This window comes from Ananas comosus, linkage group 17 (assembly GCF_001540865.1).
Source record: "Ananas comosus cultivar F153 linkage group 17, ASM154086v1, whole genome shotgun sequence".
NCBI classification, from domain to species: Eukaryota; Viridiplantae; Streptophyta; class Magnoliopsida; order Poales; family Bromeliaceae; genus Ananas; species Ananas comosus.
Window position 1 is genome coordinate 9,240,289 of NC_033637.1, and position 17,641 is coordinate 9,257,929.

At 39.5% G+C, this 17,641-nt stretch overlaps 1 protein-coding gene across 10 annotated transcripts in view; it reads left to right on the forward strand.

Moving 5' to 3' along the window:
• LOC109723227 (pentatricopeptide repeat-containing protein At5g13270, chloroplastic) overlaps positions 421-17,641 on the forward strand; it is a 40,872-nt gene continuing 23,651 nt past the window's right edge. For 5 of the 10 annotated variants that reach the window (XR_002219640.1, XR_002219641.1, XR_002219643.1 and 2 more), the window contains exons 1-2: positions 421-2,859; positions 3,374-3,537. Coding sequence is in view for 1 of the 10 variants with exons in the window: in XM_020251529.1 (XP_020107118.1) it covers positions 485-2,794 (2,310 nt within the window). In the remaining 9 variants the exon portion in view is untranslated. Of the gene's footprint in view, positions 2,986-3,200; positions 3,267-3,373; positions 3,538-12,948; positions 13,534-17,641 lie in introns of those variants that run through there. The other 5 variants (XR_002219642.1, XM_020251529.1, XR_002219649.1 and 2 more) reach the window with 5 other exon arrangements.

Consider the following 17,641-nt stretch of genomic DNA (forward strand, 5'->3'; position numbering starts at 1 on the left):
AGATTTTTAAGGAAAAAACTTCAAATACCACATGGGTGGTTTCATACTTTTTCATTTTAGTACCTTATGGTTTAAGTAGTATCAATTTAGTATCCTGTGATTTTATTTTTATCTTTTTATTATTGATTTCACTAATTTTTTCGTTAAATCAGTGATAAAGTTAAAACTAAAAGGTACTAAAGTGAATATTCGATAAATATTGGTAGGGTATCTAAAGTTTTTGTATATAATTTAATAAAATATCAACGAAGAAGCTGACGAAAAGATAAAAATAAAATTATAAAACACTAAATTGATACACTTTAAATTTTAGGGTACTAAGGTGAGAAAGCGCGAAACCACGGGAGTTTTATTTGAAGTTTATCTAATTTTAATTTAAAGAAAAAGAAAAAGAAAAAGAAAAGGTTTTCAACCGTTGAAGCCTACGTACCGCGTCGGCGTGACGTCGTTGTCCCTCTCGCTCGCGCTTCTCGAACATTGATCCATGGCTTCTCCTCCACTTCCTCTCCCCCCTCTAAACCCTACTTCCACAGCCTCCTCAGCGAAACCCGAACCTCCGTACAAAACCCCTTCATCCTTTTCAAAGATCCCTTCATGGGTCTCCTTGAACCCTTCTTCCTCTTCTCCTTCCTCCTCCTCCTCCTCCTCCTCCTCTCTCCAATCTAACCAAAACCGAACTGGGATCGTCGAGAACCTCCATCTCCTCTCCCTCTCCAAGCAGGGCCGATTCCGCGAAGCTCGCCAATTCGTCTCCTTCATGGACTCTTCCTCCATTCCTGTCAAAACCCATTTCTACGAATCCCTTTTCGATTCATGCGGATCTTGGAAATCTCTTCAGGATGGTAGGTTCTTCCATCGGCATTTGCTGAAGAGGTTAGGAGGAAGAAACCCAGATGGTCCTCTCGGCGATTGCCTTCTCAAAATGTACTTGGATTGCTCAGGGCTGGATGAAGCTCGGAAGTTGTTCGATGAAATGCCCCATAGAAGTTTGGCTACTTGGGACATTATGATATCCAACTTGTTTGCGAGTGGGCATTTTACAGAAGCGTTTGTTGTCTTTTGCGAGATGAGATTGGAAGGATTTTGGCCTGATTCAGGCATTATTGCAAGCTTATTGCGAGCATGTGTGGATGGTTTACATATTGAGCTCGGGCGGCAGCTTCATGCATATATAATTAGAAGTGGGTTGTCTCATGATGATTATATGAAAGCAGAGTTAGTTAACATGTATGTGAAATGTGGGTTTCTGGACAGTTCTATCCGCCTATTTGATCACATGGAGGAGAGAAGTGCCGCGACACGGACTACATTGATGGTTGGGTATACTCGGGCTGGAAGAGTAACAGACGCATTAGCTTTGTTTCGTCGGCTGTTGTCTGAAGGTGTGGAATTGGATCAGTTTGTGTTCTCCATTGCCCTCAAAGTGTGCTGCGAATTGAAGGATGACGAAATCGGGAGGCAAATTCATGGATGTATTGTGAAATTAGGGTTTGATTCAGATTCTTCGGCAGGAACCCCGATAGTTGATTTTTATGTGAAGTTCGGGATGATCGATGATGCTCAAAAGGCCTTCTGTAGAATCTCTGATCCGAATGAGGTTTCATGGAATGCTATTATGTCCGGCTATTCACAATGTGGTAGGTATGAGGAGTGCATTAAGATGTTTGAGTATTTGAGGAACAAAGAAACAGCATTAGGCTCATCTGCTTATACTATCCTTTTTCAGTTAGCATCTAATTTAGCTGATTCAAATTCGGGTTATCAATTGCACGCTGATGCAGTAAAGAGAGGGCTTCTTTCCCAGCTCCATGGCTTGAGTGCATTGGTCACAATGTATTCAAGGCTTGGTAATTTGATTTATGCTCATAGGGCATTTGAACTTATAGCTGAACCGGACACTGTTGCTTGGACTGCTATTATAATGGGTTATGCTTACCATGGGAAGGCTTTCAAAGCTTTGGAGCTTTTCAATAGAATGATTAGTTTAGGTTTCGAGCCAAACACAATTTCTTTTATTGGTATATTAACTGCTTGTAGTCACTCAGGTATGGTATTGGAGGCTAGAGAATATTTGAACTCGATGAATAAGGTTTATGGTATTAAACCTACAGTTGATCACTATAATTGTATGATTGATGTTTATTGTCGTGCTGGGCATCTAAAAGAGGCATATGAATTTATTAAATCTGGGTCTTTTGAACCTGATGCTATGAGTTGGAAAATACTTTTGGGTGGTTGCACTACTCATCAAAATGTTGAGATTGGGGAGATTGCTGGAGAAAATTTGCTAAAAATGGAACTGAAGGATGCTGCTGCTCATGTTCTTCTATTTAACTTGTATGCCACAGTTGGCAAATGGGCGGAGGCAGCTTTAGTAAGGAAAAAGATGAATGAAAGAGGCATTAGAAAGGAGGTTAGCTCCAGCTGGATAACAGTGAAAGGCAGAGTTCACAGATTCACCGTGGGAGATAAACATCACCCTATAGCTGATAAAATATACTCCAAGTTGGATGAATTAGATAGTGCTATAAAGTTTTCACAGTCAATTAATTGCTTTAATGAGCGAATGGAGCAGCTTCTTGACCACAGTGAGAGGCTAGCTACTGCTTTTGGGCTCATATCAGTTCCTTTTAACTGTCCTATTTTAGTATTCAAAAATCTTCGTATTTGCAAGGACTGTCACTCCTTTGTGAAGTTGGTATCGAAAGTTGAAAGACGTGAAATTATTTTGAGGGATACTAGTCGATTCCATCATTTTAAAGGTGGGAACTGCTCATGCAATGATTTTTGGTAACTGAGGGAGATCAAAGAAACGTATTTGATAATCAAGTGCCCCTTCAAGATATATCGTTTTTCAGGGTAAGACTTGTATGTTTACTAAATTATGTTTGACTCTGCTTATTTTAGTAACTTTATACTAGCCCCTTGAGTTTGTAAAGATCTGTTCGAACATAAAATATAAAATTGTTCATTATACAGATTAAATATACGCATACAATATTTTATTGCTGATTTTAACTTGGTAAAGACTTGGTAATCTTATTTGATGCCTAGTTAGCAACCATAAGCATGACCACGTACATGAAGTTGGAAGTTTTCACTTGTTTTCCTTTATCTGTGTAATCTAGAAGTGATCATAATTATATATTATCTAGCATAAATTGCACTTAGATCTGTCTAATTTTTTTTTTTCCGTTTAGATTCTTTGGTGATGCTTGGAGGTTCAATCAATTGATCTCCTAATAATTGTCCAAGGGTTTACAAACGTAATGCATTTGCCATAACCATTTCATTTATCATTTGCAACTAGAGCTGTATTTTTAGTAATCCATTTGTTGAGCCTCTTTCTAACTACTTTCCTCCTACCTAGTAGTATTGTAAAGTTGGAAAGGACATAACTAAGAGTACCTGCCCATCCTCCTCTTCTGAGAAGTGAGAGGCTCATTTTCGTATAATGAGTTGCATCAGCTGAAAATTATGGTGATGAAACGCCAAGACTTGGCAATATTATTTTTCTCGGTGCCATGATGACTTTAGGTACTTGTTCCTCTTACGTAAGTTCTTCATGTAGTGGTATTAATTAAGTTCTTTCGTCCTACAATACGATGTGATCGTAGTATTAATGGAAATGAATAGATAAGCTGCTAACTTTCTCTGTAATTTATTTGTTGTGGTTTTGGTGCTTAAGAGAAGGAGAGATCATAGTCTTACTAGTTAGATTTAGGTCCGATGGTTTTTGTAGTTTGTAGAAACGAGTACATTGTTCAATGCAAGTAGAAACTTAGACTAGCTTCTAAGAGGCATTAGAATGATAGGAAGAATAAGTTAATTTGCTTACGAGTTTTCTAATTGTTCAATGAAGGTTCAAATATAAATCAGGTTCAAGACTACTAGTAGTATCCACCATGCATGTGAGAAAGGGTCTTTAGACTATTTGTCACACCCCGGGGTCCCATTTTGGTTTAAAACAAAGCGGAAGCGCCCAAAATTTTTTATTTTTTATTTTTGGAAATCTGACCCCCAGGGTATGCCAGATCCGCCACAAATACAGAGAGTCCACTGTTCACACGGACAGAGTCTCCCCTGTATTTGTACGGCGTCGCACAAGTACAAGATACATAAATAGTATACAACCACCACATCTGAATGTACAAACATCCATACATTCATACATTCATACACCATTCACAACAGAGTTTTAATCATAAATCCACAACTATTAGCTTAAAATGTGATGCAAACCGAGAGGTTGCCAAAATTGAATTTTCAAGTTTGCTTTTGTTTAAAGATATTTCTTGAAATAAACTAGGTTCAATTTATCGATTCCGGCGAACTTTACTATAATTAAAGCAAGGAAGCAAAAATTTCAGCAAGACGAAAAATTAAAATCGAATTGAAGCAGTATTAAGATAATGATAAACCTTCGATATATGAGATAATAACAACCAACTGAAAATACATATAATAGACCCAAAAGGTGAATTCGGCTTTATCAGACTTAAAAGCTTTAGGTTTGGTTGTTTGACAAATATGGTTGGTAATGGTGGAAGGCTAGATTGAAAGGGGATAATAGAATATCAGGAGATGAGAGATACAAAAAGTGCACCGTTCACACGATTGCGGGGGATCCACGATCGACGAGGAGGACGGTACACCACGGGTAGAACTTTGGCAACGAGGAAGAAAAAGATGAGGTAGTAACTTGGAAGAAAAGGAGGGGTAGAAGTAGAAGCCGATCTTGTCACGAGGAAGAAGCGACAACGATCAAGTCGAGGAAGAAGACGATCTCGGAGCGAGGAAGAAGCGTCGATGATCTCACCGGGAAGTAGAACACCAAGGATAAAGAGTGAGAGTAGAATTTTCTATTCATCCAAAATTATATTCCTTAAGGCTTCAAGAACCATGTATTTATAGTGTTGAGAGCCCTCCTATAATAAATTATTATCTTTTCATTTTCAATATAACACGGTCACCCAAGGGTCATGCATAGAAAACGAAGTAATTTTGGGAATTTCAAAGATCTTTTTTTGGGAAATTCCAAAGATCTTTTTGGGATTGTTTCTTTGTTTATTTGAGAAAAGGGTTTGAGTTAGCCAAATCAACTAAAACTAAATGATTTAAGTCCGAATCAAACACGAACCTACAAAATAAAAGAAAATTGCATTCAAAAATAAAATGAGGCTTATTTGCTGCATCAAAATGTTTCCTACCCGGAAACTGGTTTTGAAATACCAAGTCACGAAAAACCACGAGAAAATATTTTAAAACTCGTTTTCCACACGGAAACCTTTTCCTTTTAAAACTCGCTACAACGAGGGGTAGAAAACCATTTCCATTTCACGGAAACTCACAAATACTTTATTATATGCATGAAATCTCAAATATCCAAATATAATAAGATACTGAACCATTTAAACTGTCTAAGTTAATTATTAACGGAAACTGAGTTAAGAAGTTAAACCAAAAATGACGGGACGGTGGCTCTATTGATCGCTAACTGCTCTTCTCACGAACCGTTCCATTAGAACCTGCGACGTCACCTGAAATGGGGGCGGGGGGTGAGAACATGTAAACATGTCTCCCCTCCCAGTAGGAACCGCAAGCCGACGAGGGCGAGGGGTACTCACCAGTCACGGAGAATAAACAAAGGTATGGGTAAGTGTAATATAGTAGCAACAATAATACATGAACAGGATGTATAAGAACAACTACCGCTATTGTATGAATGCATCAACCAGATGACAAGTCCAAAATACCCAATCTAAAACCAATGCTCTGTTGGTCTGCACCGCAAACCTCAAGCCTGTGCCACTGCTACTCTACTTGCATCTAACCCCTCTAGGCTCACGGGTTAGCACCTGCAACCACTTTTTTGAAAAAGAACACCCTTTTGCTGTGGATCAGACCGCTGGTGTTTGTGAAATGCGTACGAGTATCGAGCAATCAATACTGATATGCTCAATGGCCAACCGTCGGCAACCAGCTGACAATCCTGCCCCTCAAGGCATAACGACCGTATAGGTCATCAAGTAGTCCAATCGACCAAGTAGGTCACAATACCATGCAATAAGCTGACCAAATAGGTCACAAATACGGGATACGAAAACCGACCAACCAGGTCACAGATATCACATGCAGATAAATCTACTGTACTCCTACTCATGATACTAAACATGGAAACAACCGAGTAATACGGGAATAACATCGGTGCAAGGCTCAATATATATCATATGCAATATAAACAACAAGGAAGGAGTGAAAGGAATGTCACCGAGTGTGCACCACTTTGGGTCGAAGTACCTACCTGTACGAATACGGTACGAATCTTCCAACTGTGGAGGAAGTAGCAATCGGACCTATGAAGGGTCCACCGGGTTAGAATCCAACCCACGATCACCAAACACTAGCTCACAATCCTCACTAATAAACCTACGGGAATCGGTTTCCCAGAACCGATTACCGTAACTCACCAGGAGTCCCGAAAACCGCACCGAGACTCCGCCGGGACCGACTAACTGTCCCGGAACTCGCCGACTCGCTCAACGAGTCACCCGCTGTCATTAAACACGATGTTACGTATGACATGGCAGCGAACACATCGCCTCATATCGAAGCGATTATCGTCGAATAATCGTTCCGATCCGGGTTCTCGTAGGTGTCAATTTCGACACCGGAACCCATCGTCGCTCACCCATCGTTTCCGAACCCTCGAAACGACGCGGGTGACTAGCCAACAAGGCTCAGCGACATAACAATTTATCACGAGGCACCGTCGGAAGAATTCCGAACCGAAAACGCGTTCTGTCGGCGGATTTCGCTGAAAAACGCACCGGAAATCAACATTTGATTTCCGAAAAGGCTTGGGGCCTTGGACAACCAGTCGAGAGGTCACCCACTGCCCGCACATGCTGCCAACAACGACCACTTAACTCACAATTACAACGGAACCCCCGCGACTACATGAAATCACATTATTTCATGTGATTTTCGAGGTTTTATGGCCCGACAGCGCAAATCGAAGGTCGTTCAGGCAAGCTGAGACACCTGCTGACAGGTCTCGGTGTGCCGGAGGCCGTGCTCACACTTCGGAGCGCGGCCGACCACTGCAGTGAGTGCACGGACGATGCGAAATCTATCACACAAACCAGGGCATCTCAGATCCCAACGGAGGTGAGCACGATGTTCGGCACGTATCAGAGATCATCGTGCTCACTTTCACAATTATCGGGGTGTCTCCGGATCGCCGGAAAGGTACCGGAACCCCAAATAGTGCACAGAAAACGTAATTTAACGCTTACCGGACCAGTGGGAGCACAGGTTGGTCGCCGGCGGCCGAGCGGCGGGCGCTCCGGTAGGGAACGGGTGTGGCCGGTCGGTGGGGTCCGGGGAAAGTGTTGGCCAGCGGCGGGCGGCAGCCGGTGGTGCGACTGAGGAGATCATACCCGCACAACTCAGCTCGGGTTCAAGGAGTCCGCGGCGGCTAGGCGGCGGCCGTGGGCCTCGGGGTGGCGGCGGCCGGTCGCTGGAAGTCCAAGGAGGGCGGCGCGCCCGTCGGAGGGCGGCGCGCCTGTCAGTAGGCGGCGGCGGCGCGCGGAGGCCGTGCACGCCCAGGCTCGGCTCGATGGGCGGCCGCAGGGAGTTGGTCGGCGAACGGAGGCTTTGGGGACGACGACAATGGTGAGCGGGAGGTTGCCGGCGGCTAGATGAAGACGGGGCGGCCGAGCTAGGGCATCTCCCGCACGCGGGCCCTGAGCTAAAGTCAACACGGCCTGAGTTGACTCGGGTTGGCCGCGGCTTGCACAGGCGGCGCCGGCGGCGCGCGCGGACGGCGGGGGTCGGCGGGGACGGTGACGGAGAGGGATTCCAGCCCAGGGTGGAGCTTTCCCGGGGGGTGTGGTGCTATCATGTTGTCTCTGGCCGAGGCGGTGGAGAGGATGGTCGAGAGAGAGATTGCGGAGGAGGTGCAGCCGGTTTTCCGACGGCCGTGGGTGCTTGCCGGCGGCCTGGCTGAGCGCACGGGGAGGGCAGGGAGGAGTTGAGGTCGGCTAGGGTTTTCTAGGTTTAGTTGGGGTGAGCTAGGGTTAGGGTTTTATGTGAGAACCCTAACATCAATTTATACCTAGGATGAATAATTGCAGAAAAACCCTCCTAAGCAGCATATTTTTAACCTAGTCCCTGCCAGTGCGCGTAACTTGCGCATACGCACCTCGCCGTTCAAAATCACGCAAAACGGTACATAAAATATTAGGGTTTTCACATTTTTTCTGTTTTGCCAATTTCGACCCCTCGGCGAACTTTTCACGTTTCTCGAAGATCCGTCCGTCGGATTTTCGATCGGATCGCGCCAGCGCGTTTAGCACGACTGGGGCATCGAATCTACTATTTCGTTTCGTCCGATTTCGTCGCCGATTCGCGACGAAACCAACCCTCTTTGTTTCCACCAATAATACACACATATATATATATATATATATATATATATATAGAGTCCGGCTACTATGCTATCGGTAGCACGGAGCGCTCCGTGCTACCAAGTTGTTTTCGATGATGCGGCTTCCAAATCGACGATCGGCTCCGTTAGACTTGATCTACACTATTGAAAGTATTTGGAAACTAAATTTCAGATTTTTTCGACATCATTTGACTAGTGATCAAAAGATCTCAAAATTGACAATTTTAATGGTCGATGTGGTGTGTTTGTGAGTTTAACGGTGTAAAACAATCGAAATGCGATGAAAATTTTATAGAAAATTCTTTTCACTATTTAGAGTAAGATCAGTATATCTGATCTTGAATTTAAATCTTTTATCATCATTTTTCATGAGATTTTTATTTTCAGCCGTTCAATTTTAGACTAATTGTTTGATAGGTAAATGATATCGAAAAATTATGAAATTTAGTTTCTAAATATTTTCAATAGTGTAGATCAAGTCTAACGGAGCCGATCGTCGATTTGGAAGCCGCATCATCGAAAACAACTTGGTAGCACGGAGCGCTCCGTGCTACCGATAACAGTAATATAGCCTAGTTCTACTATATCATATTATATATATATATATATATATATATATATATATATATATATATATATATATATATCTATTTGAATTCAATTTCAAAATTCCGAATTTCCTTTATTATAAAAATCTCGGATATTACACTATTCCTTGGCCCATATCCTATGAGATTGATCTTTTGGATAACACAGTATCAGAGCTAGTCCCTAGCTCCCTTTACTTGAAGAATCCTGAGTTCAATTCTCACATTTACCATTTTATGGCATAAATTTGTATTTGTTATTCTACTGCCCGTGTTGTTACCTCTCCAATTTCTATCTAGATAACATGCTACCTCCCCAATTTGTTCATGTAGTATGTAGGATGGTTCATTTCGTTTCATTGTCCTTGTCGAAAAGAATATAGGGACCATGCACGTGAGCAAGGGTATTAAAACTATTCTTGGGTTATTTTCTACAACATCAATGTATTGGGTAAAACGCAGGGTTCGTTTGGTTCAAAATTGGAATCAGAATCAAAATGGACTTGAATTACAAATAGAATGGTGAAATCCACCCAATATTTTTGGTTTAGAATAGCAATCCAAATTGGAATAGTTGATTTCTATCTTTATTGTTTGGTTCAGATGGAGGAAACTTTAGTTACAAAAAAGAATATTTAAACAAAATTTAAATCAATGTTTAAAATACAAATGCAAATTTAAAATTGACTTTTGTACTCAAAATATAAAATTAAATTTACAGTTTGGATTCAAACTAAAACTTAAATTTTAAAATTTAAATTGAAGTTTTAAAGTGATATATAACAGTTTAAAATGTAAATATTTTAGAAGAATACAAAATTTACAATTGAATTTGCAACTCAAAACATAAAACTAATTTACAAGTTGAATTCAATTTAAACTTAAAAAATTACAATTTGAACAAATAAAAACTTGAAATCTTATTCAAATTCACATTGAAATAAAAGTTTATTTTAAAATTTCAATTTTAATTTGAACCCACAATGTAAAATTTATAATTTGAATTTAGATTTGAGTACGTAAATTTAAATTCAAATTCAAACCCATAACTCAAATTCAAACTACATGATTGTAATTAAAATTTAATGAGTACGGCTTGTGTGTTTTCGAAAGCTCCGTGCTTTCAAGTTGTTTTCGATGAGATATTCGATTCAACGATCGGCTTCGTTAGACATAATTTACATATTAGAACTATTTAAAACCAAATTTCACAATTTTTGGACATTATTTGCTAAGTGATTGAAAGGTCTCAAAAAAGACTATTTTAATAGCCGATGTAGCACGTTTGTACGTTCAACGGTGTACAACGATTCACACTAGGTGAAATTTTAATAAAATTATTTTTACCACCAAGAGCAAGATTAGTACTTCTAATTTGAATTTTAAGTTTTCTACCATTATTTTTTATGATATTTTTATTTTCAGCTGCTTACTTTGAGACTATTCGTTCACTAGGTAAATGAAGTCAAAAAATTATGAAATTTTGTTTCTAGAAAGTTCCAGTAGTATAGATCATGTTTAACGGAGTTGATCATCGAATCAGGTGTCTCATCATCGAAAACAATTTGAAAGCATAGAGGAGGCCTCCGTGCTTTCGAAAGCAAACAAGCCTAGTTCAAATTTAATTTAAGTTTAAATCAAAGTATAAAATTTAAAAATCAAATTCAAACCCTTAACTTATATTTTACTTCAAAATTGTAGGCAAAAAAAACATGATTTTGTAAAATATAAAATTAAGTCTACAATTTGGATTCAAATTGGAACTTAAATTTTAAAATAAGAAGTCACAGTTTAAAATGTAATTGTTTTTATTAGATTTAGAATTTAAAATTGAGTTGGCAACTCAAAATATAAAACTAATTTATAATTTGAATTCAATTTCAACTAAGAAAATTACAATTTGAACAAATAAAAAATTGACATCTTATTCAAATTCACATTGAAATCAATGTTCAAATTGAAATTTTATATTTTTTTTGGTATTATTATTGAACTAAAAGTTAAAATTTCAATTTTAACTTGAATCCACAATTCAAAATTTAAAATTTGAATTTAGATTTGCGTTAAGAATTTGAACTTAAAAAAATAGATTTTAATTTACTTTCAAATAAGTCATAACTCATTCAAATGCATAACTTTAGTTATGATTTAATTTAAATTCAAATCAAAATTGAAAATTAAAATTCAACTTCAAAACTTAATCATATTTTAATTCAAAATTTTAAGTTAAAAAATAAAACTTGATTTTTATAATATATGAAATGGAATTAGGTATTTTCCAAACAAGTTTCAATTCTGCCCGAATTTAATCTTCAATCTAGTGTCTTAGGCTACATTGCTAAAGGAGGTGATTGGGGATTCCTATGCCACACGTAAATCAGAATCGGAATAGGACTCCCTTATACCAAATTGCAACAATTCGAGTCATCCATTATGATTCGAGAGTTAGAAAAGGTAGAACTAAAACCATGTAAAGAAGTAAACTTTGTAATCTTATTCTGGATGGAAATTCTAAAACTATCATTCTGTACATTCTCATCAAAGGACAAGGGCTAAATTTTGACTAGTCTTATTTTTATTTTTTATTTTTATGAATATGGAATGTTGGATGGTCTGAAACAAATTTGAAGCGCTTTTCGATCTGAGGCCCTACCAAGTGGCCAATAGGTGGGCACTTCATCTATATGTAGGCCCCTTGATCCGAAGTGTACTCCAAATTCTAAGCATATGGCATTTTTCACTTAGAACTATTGTTTTAGATGTTGTTGCACCCCTCTCTCTTTCTATTGCGGATTATCTGAGATTGGCCTTAGAGTACGCGGAGTAGATGGACGAGGCCAAACCTGGCTGAAGTCAAGGTCCGTTTGGTGCTGTTCAGACTTGGGTTTAGAAAACAACCATAACTTTGTGCTCGGGTGTCTGTTTTGGACATGCGGCCGCAAACTGGAAGCAACTTTTGGAGGCAGACACGCCAAGTGAGTTGTTTGCAAATTGACATCATTTTAAAGCCCAAATTTCATTATTTGACCTTCGAATCCTCAATTTTAGTTATTTTTTACTATCCTAGAAAAGTTTTATTTTATTCATTTTTGCCTTATTTGAATTTGAATTGGGTTATAATTGTTGCATTCATCCTGGTTCGATGAGGATTACAGCATAGAATGATTTTGTCTTCTTATTATTTTTGGAAAGTTCCATGAAACAGGTATTATATATAAGGTAATCACAGATTTGGGAGTCTAATATTACTCGTTTGCTCTCGGAAGAGATTCTTTTATCTCTCTCCCGCTTTGTGCTTCGTCTTTATCATGTTGCTTTTACGGTTGAGTCTGTGACACCCCAATAGTCCCACATCGGATGGGAATGTGATTGTCATTGGGTTTATAAGAGGACTCCATCCTAATAACAATAACTGGGCTTAAGCATTTTGGGCTGGTGGTTTGGACCCAACGAGTTATTATTGCTAGTAGGTGGGGTCGTTACATTTGGTATCAGAACCGGTTCACGAGCCGGAAGTGTGAGATGAGTCTTGGCTGAGCCAGGGTCTGAATTACAGACTAAGCCAGGGTCGGTGATTGACAGGTTAAGTTATGGTCGGAATGACAAAGGCTAGCGAGATAAGTCTCACATCGCCTGGTGATTTTGGGCTGTGTGTGTTTAGGGCTGACAAGGACAGGGACTAAACGGGGGGAGTCTGTGACACTCCAATAGTCCGACATCGGATGTGAATGGGATCGTCATTGGGTTTATAAGAGGACTCCACCCTAGTAATAATAACTGGGTTTAAACATTTTGGGCTGGTGGTTTGGACCCAACGAGTTATTATTGCTAGTGGGTCAGGTCGTTACAGTGTCGCTTTCCCTCTCTTCTCCAACATTTCTCTCCCAATCCCTCTCTATCTCCCACAATCTCTCTTAATCGCCTCTGATCCCTCTATTCTCTCTGTCGTTTATTGTTGCGCTATTATCAACAACCAATAAAAAGCATTGATCATGCTTTTTCTCTATTTGCTATTGAAATTGTAGAGGCCAAAAATTTGACGTTTTTTTCTCTTGAAATTTTTTTTGGCTTCTTTTTCCTTACTCTGGACTCACAATTTATTGTAGGGTGCCATCCTTTCCATATTCCTTTTCTCTTCAACCTTTGAAACTTGCTAACCTTCCTCCTGTGAGCCAATGATGTCACAAGCCCCCTTTTATACGCAACGAGATGTTCTTGATTTGCCACAACATTGGTGCCTGTTATATAGGTGAAGTTGCCTTCCACTAACCTTTTTGCTTTTGGCAGGCTGACGCATTCATAGATTGATGGGTTGATTACTAATGAAAATCCATCTCTCCTTTTTCTCATTGTTTTAAGAGTCCATACATAATAATTTAGAAGGGAAGGGAGCATGGATGGCCTGCTTGCAGTTGCTATCCATCAGCCCCTTGAAGTGATTTGATGTGACTCCCAGGAGGAAAGTGGAAAATCATTTTAGTTTGTCAGTCAATGGTAAATCTGAATCTGAGCCTCCTCTTTGTCTAATCTCTTCTTCTCTTTTTCAATTGCTTTTGCTTTTTTGCAGCTGCCTTTGTGCTAATGTCTGCTACTAACCCGAGTCTTGGTTGTTGAAAATTAAAATCATTGTTGCTTATCTTTTCTAATTTCTATTTATGAGAACATCTACATGCATTTGAATATTCTCCATTTTTTATATGAATGGCCTTGGGGAATTTTTGTTGAATTTTGTAGTTTTGAACTTCTGCTCATTGTACTGTAGGGTCTCCTTGTAATTTACATTTTAGTTTACTTTAAGCTTCTTTAGTTGTTGAGAAAGGTTTCAATAATGTGTAGAAATTATTTCACTTTTCGAGGATTGGTGGTGTGATTAGTTCTCCTTTTAGCATTACATAACAATACTAAGTTTCTGATTTCTATGTAAAACCTAGTCCAGGCTGTATTGTTACATACTGGTATTTAATGGTATGGATTATTGGTGGATTTCACAGAAGAAATGCTTCAAGAAAGATCTTATAGTACTTAGGAAGCATGTTGTCTGATGATTGCTATATCACCCATATGGTGGTGTATGTAGAAAGGGCTACTCTAACCCTCAACTCATTTTCTATCTTTTATTTTTATCTATTCATTAAGATAGCCTCCGAATGATTTAAATCTGGAGCATTACTAATTATTTAGACAGAGAATCACAACATTTCTCTTTTTTTCTTGGAATTTATTCCACAAACAATATTAAGGGTGTGTTTGGTCCAAAATAGGAATTAGATTTAAAATGGAAATCGGACTGGAATGAGATAAAAAAAAACAGAATGGTAAAATCCTCCAATATGTTTGGTTTAGAATAACAATAAGAATTGGAAAGTTGAGTCGTCTTCATTGTTTAGTTGAGGTGAAAAAAATTTTGATTATCAAAAAATAATTAAAATACAATTTATACTAAAATATAAAAATATAAAATTAAATTTAAAATTGAGTTTGCAAATCGAAACATAGAATAAAATTATAATTCAAATTCAAACTAAAACGTAAATTTTTAAAAAAATTTTAAATTAAAAATTGAGCAGACAATTCAAAATATAAAGCTAATTTACGATTGGATTCAAATTCAAACTTAAAAAATACATATCAAATTGCAATTTGAATCCTCAAATTTAATTTAAAATTTAAATAGTATTTAAAATTTAAACATAAAATCTATTCAGTTCAAAATATAAAATTAAAAATCAATTTCTATGTTTAAAAATTATATATTAATTTAAAATTAAAGTTAAAAAAATTAATTTCAAATAAAAAATAAAAAATATAATTGTAGTGCACTGAACTTCTGCAAATTGCGGAGTTCTAATGCAAGAATAGTGCTTAATACTATTCTGAAGGTTTGGACTGAGTTTGGTAGGCTTGGGAGTGTTTTCGAGGCTTAATAAGCGCTAAAACGGACTCCGGAGATTAAATTTTGCAAAATTGCAGTATTTGAGTTTGAGTACCGGTACTGGACTTGAGGTATCGGAACTCAATTGAGTGCCAAATTGGGCAGCTCTCGGGTTCTGCGGAACTCTGCTCTGGGTATCGATACCGGTACCGGGCTGAGTACCTGTACTGCATCGGGCAGGTACCGGAACGTAGTGGAAACCAGAATGTCACGCCTTGGATTACTCTGTTTTCCCGGGCACACCCACAGACCCGCCGTATACAAAGAAATTTTTTCTGTATACGAAATGATAGCTGTACATGTAAACCAAACAAGCTAAAACCACAAGTTAATAGCTGCTAAAACTGAAAAGTAATATATAAAACCTCGAGGGTTCCAGTATATACAAAATGTCTACAACACAACTCGCTCCTACGAGTATGCCGACAATATCACAGTATGTACAAGAAAAATCCAAAACTACCTCTGGAAGGTACTCCTCTAGTACTGCAGCAAGGCTGGAAGGGATCTAGCTCGCGGCTCTCTTTCCACGATCAGAATTAGCAACAGCAGTAGCCGTGGACGAAGGCTCTGCAAAAAAGGGTCAACAATTGGGTGTGAGAACTACTGCAAAAAGTAGTTCTCAGTGGGTACAGTCATTGATCTCAGTGGCTCACCCACTAAGTCTACAGAAAAGTATGCACAAGAATAGTAAAGGAAGCTGGAAAAATTCTACAGCTACATGCCACTATACTATCGCTAACCACTATTCTGTAGATAAAGAAATGCACACTTTGACCAATCTCGCTAGGGACTGCGAACGCACTCGTCCCGCCTGTCGAAGCTACACCAACCACCACTACGCTGGATTGTCGGTGGAGAAAAAGTCTAACCCGGACACTATGACATCAACGCAAACGCACAAAGCCCGACTCCGGAGTGGCACTCGTGGGCGCTACCCAACCGAGTATGCAAGCGTGTCTCTGTCGAGCTCAATCAGGCTCTCACAGGCTATAATCAAAACAAATGGGTCTAACTGGTCTAACAACCAAAACTCACATGTCCTTGGCATAATCTGATGCAAATACAGAAATTTGGGTCTACTGTCAACCGCGACGGCATCCGACAGTCCGAAATAGTCTACACACTACTGTAAAAATAAACTCGGCATCTCAGCACGAGCGTAACCTCATCCTACACTAATCTGGGTATCTATCGCATACTAACAGCGACGATACAAAAGAACCACAGCTCCTAAAGCTAAATCTGGTGATTTTCAGAAATGACAGTGTAGGATCTATATGTTTTCTCCTAAGTCAATTCCAAGTCCAACGTGTAAAATTATACTATTAGCTTAACTCCAAATTCAGATTTTATCTCTAATTCATGAATTCGAGTACTAGCAAGGAAATGAAACCAACAAAACATGTCGACGATATAACTTAGGGGGTATTCCGACGATTTCGGTAAACTTCAACGCACCTCGAAAAGCTAGTCCAACAACGACGAGAAGTCGAAAGGAGAGGAAACCACGCACTCGCCCGGTCTCCAATGGCGCAATTGCGATGCATGCACGCTCGAACGGCCCTCCGGATCGACGTCGAAATCACCCGAACTCGAGCCGCGATCACCACTACATATGAGTCCACCAGCTAGAGAGAGAGAGAAAGGAGAAGAAGAACCGGCCAAGAACCCCTCTCTGTGAATATAAAGGCTGGGGATAAACATTGGGTTGATCGACACATCAAAGGACCAAAATGCCCTTTACTTACTAAAAAATACAGCTGGAGTACCGGTACCCAACTTGGTTACCGGTACTTGGCCTCTCAGCCCGCAAGCTCGCACACAGGGTACCGGTACCAGCCCGATGCAGTACCGATACCCGAGCTCGATACCGGTACTCAACCAGTCAGTACCGGTACTCAGCATCTCCTCACGCAAACCCGAGAGCATTCGGTTCAGGAAATACACTGGGGTACCGGTACTCCTCTGTCTGGTATCGGTACTCAACATTGAAAACCTGCAGTTTGTAGATTCTTATGTCAAAACCTCACTCTCTTCTCGCGCTGAGTTCGTTTTGCGTCGAATTTGCCCAAAACGACTCCGACTTGTTACGACACTCTTCAGATGTGTCGGCAAGTCTCAGATGCTGAAACCCACGGCTGCAGAACACCAGAGACACTACACAGAATTTCCAACGTTCGGGTTCTGTAGGACTGGCCTTCGGGAATCGAAACTGACTGTCGTGTACTGGTACTCCAAATCGCGTATCGGTACTCAATGTTACAGAACTGTTTCGTGCAGTATGTAAATTTTGGGTTGTTGAGGGACCTAAGGGGAATTGTTACAACATGTAGTACACCTCTTCACTCCCACTCTCCTATTCTTTTGAGCTAAACCTAGAGAGAATAAGAGGTAAGTGCTTCTCTTCCTTGCTCTTGAATTTCTCTCTCCCAAACCCTAAATTCTTGGCTTTGATCACTTTTTCTTCATCTTTCTCCTAGGAACTTGCATCTTGGGCTTTGAGAGGAGCTTGGAAGTGGAGGAAAAAGCTTGTTTGAGGATGAAACTTCAACCCTAGCGCCCTGTAACTTGGGTTGGAGCTCTATTTGAGCTTAGTAGCTCTCTTGTATGTTCTGCATGCGAATTTTACAAGAGTTTTGGGTAGGAAACCTAGTTTGTTTGAAACTA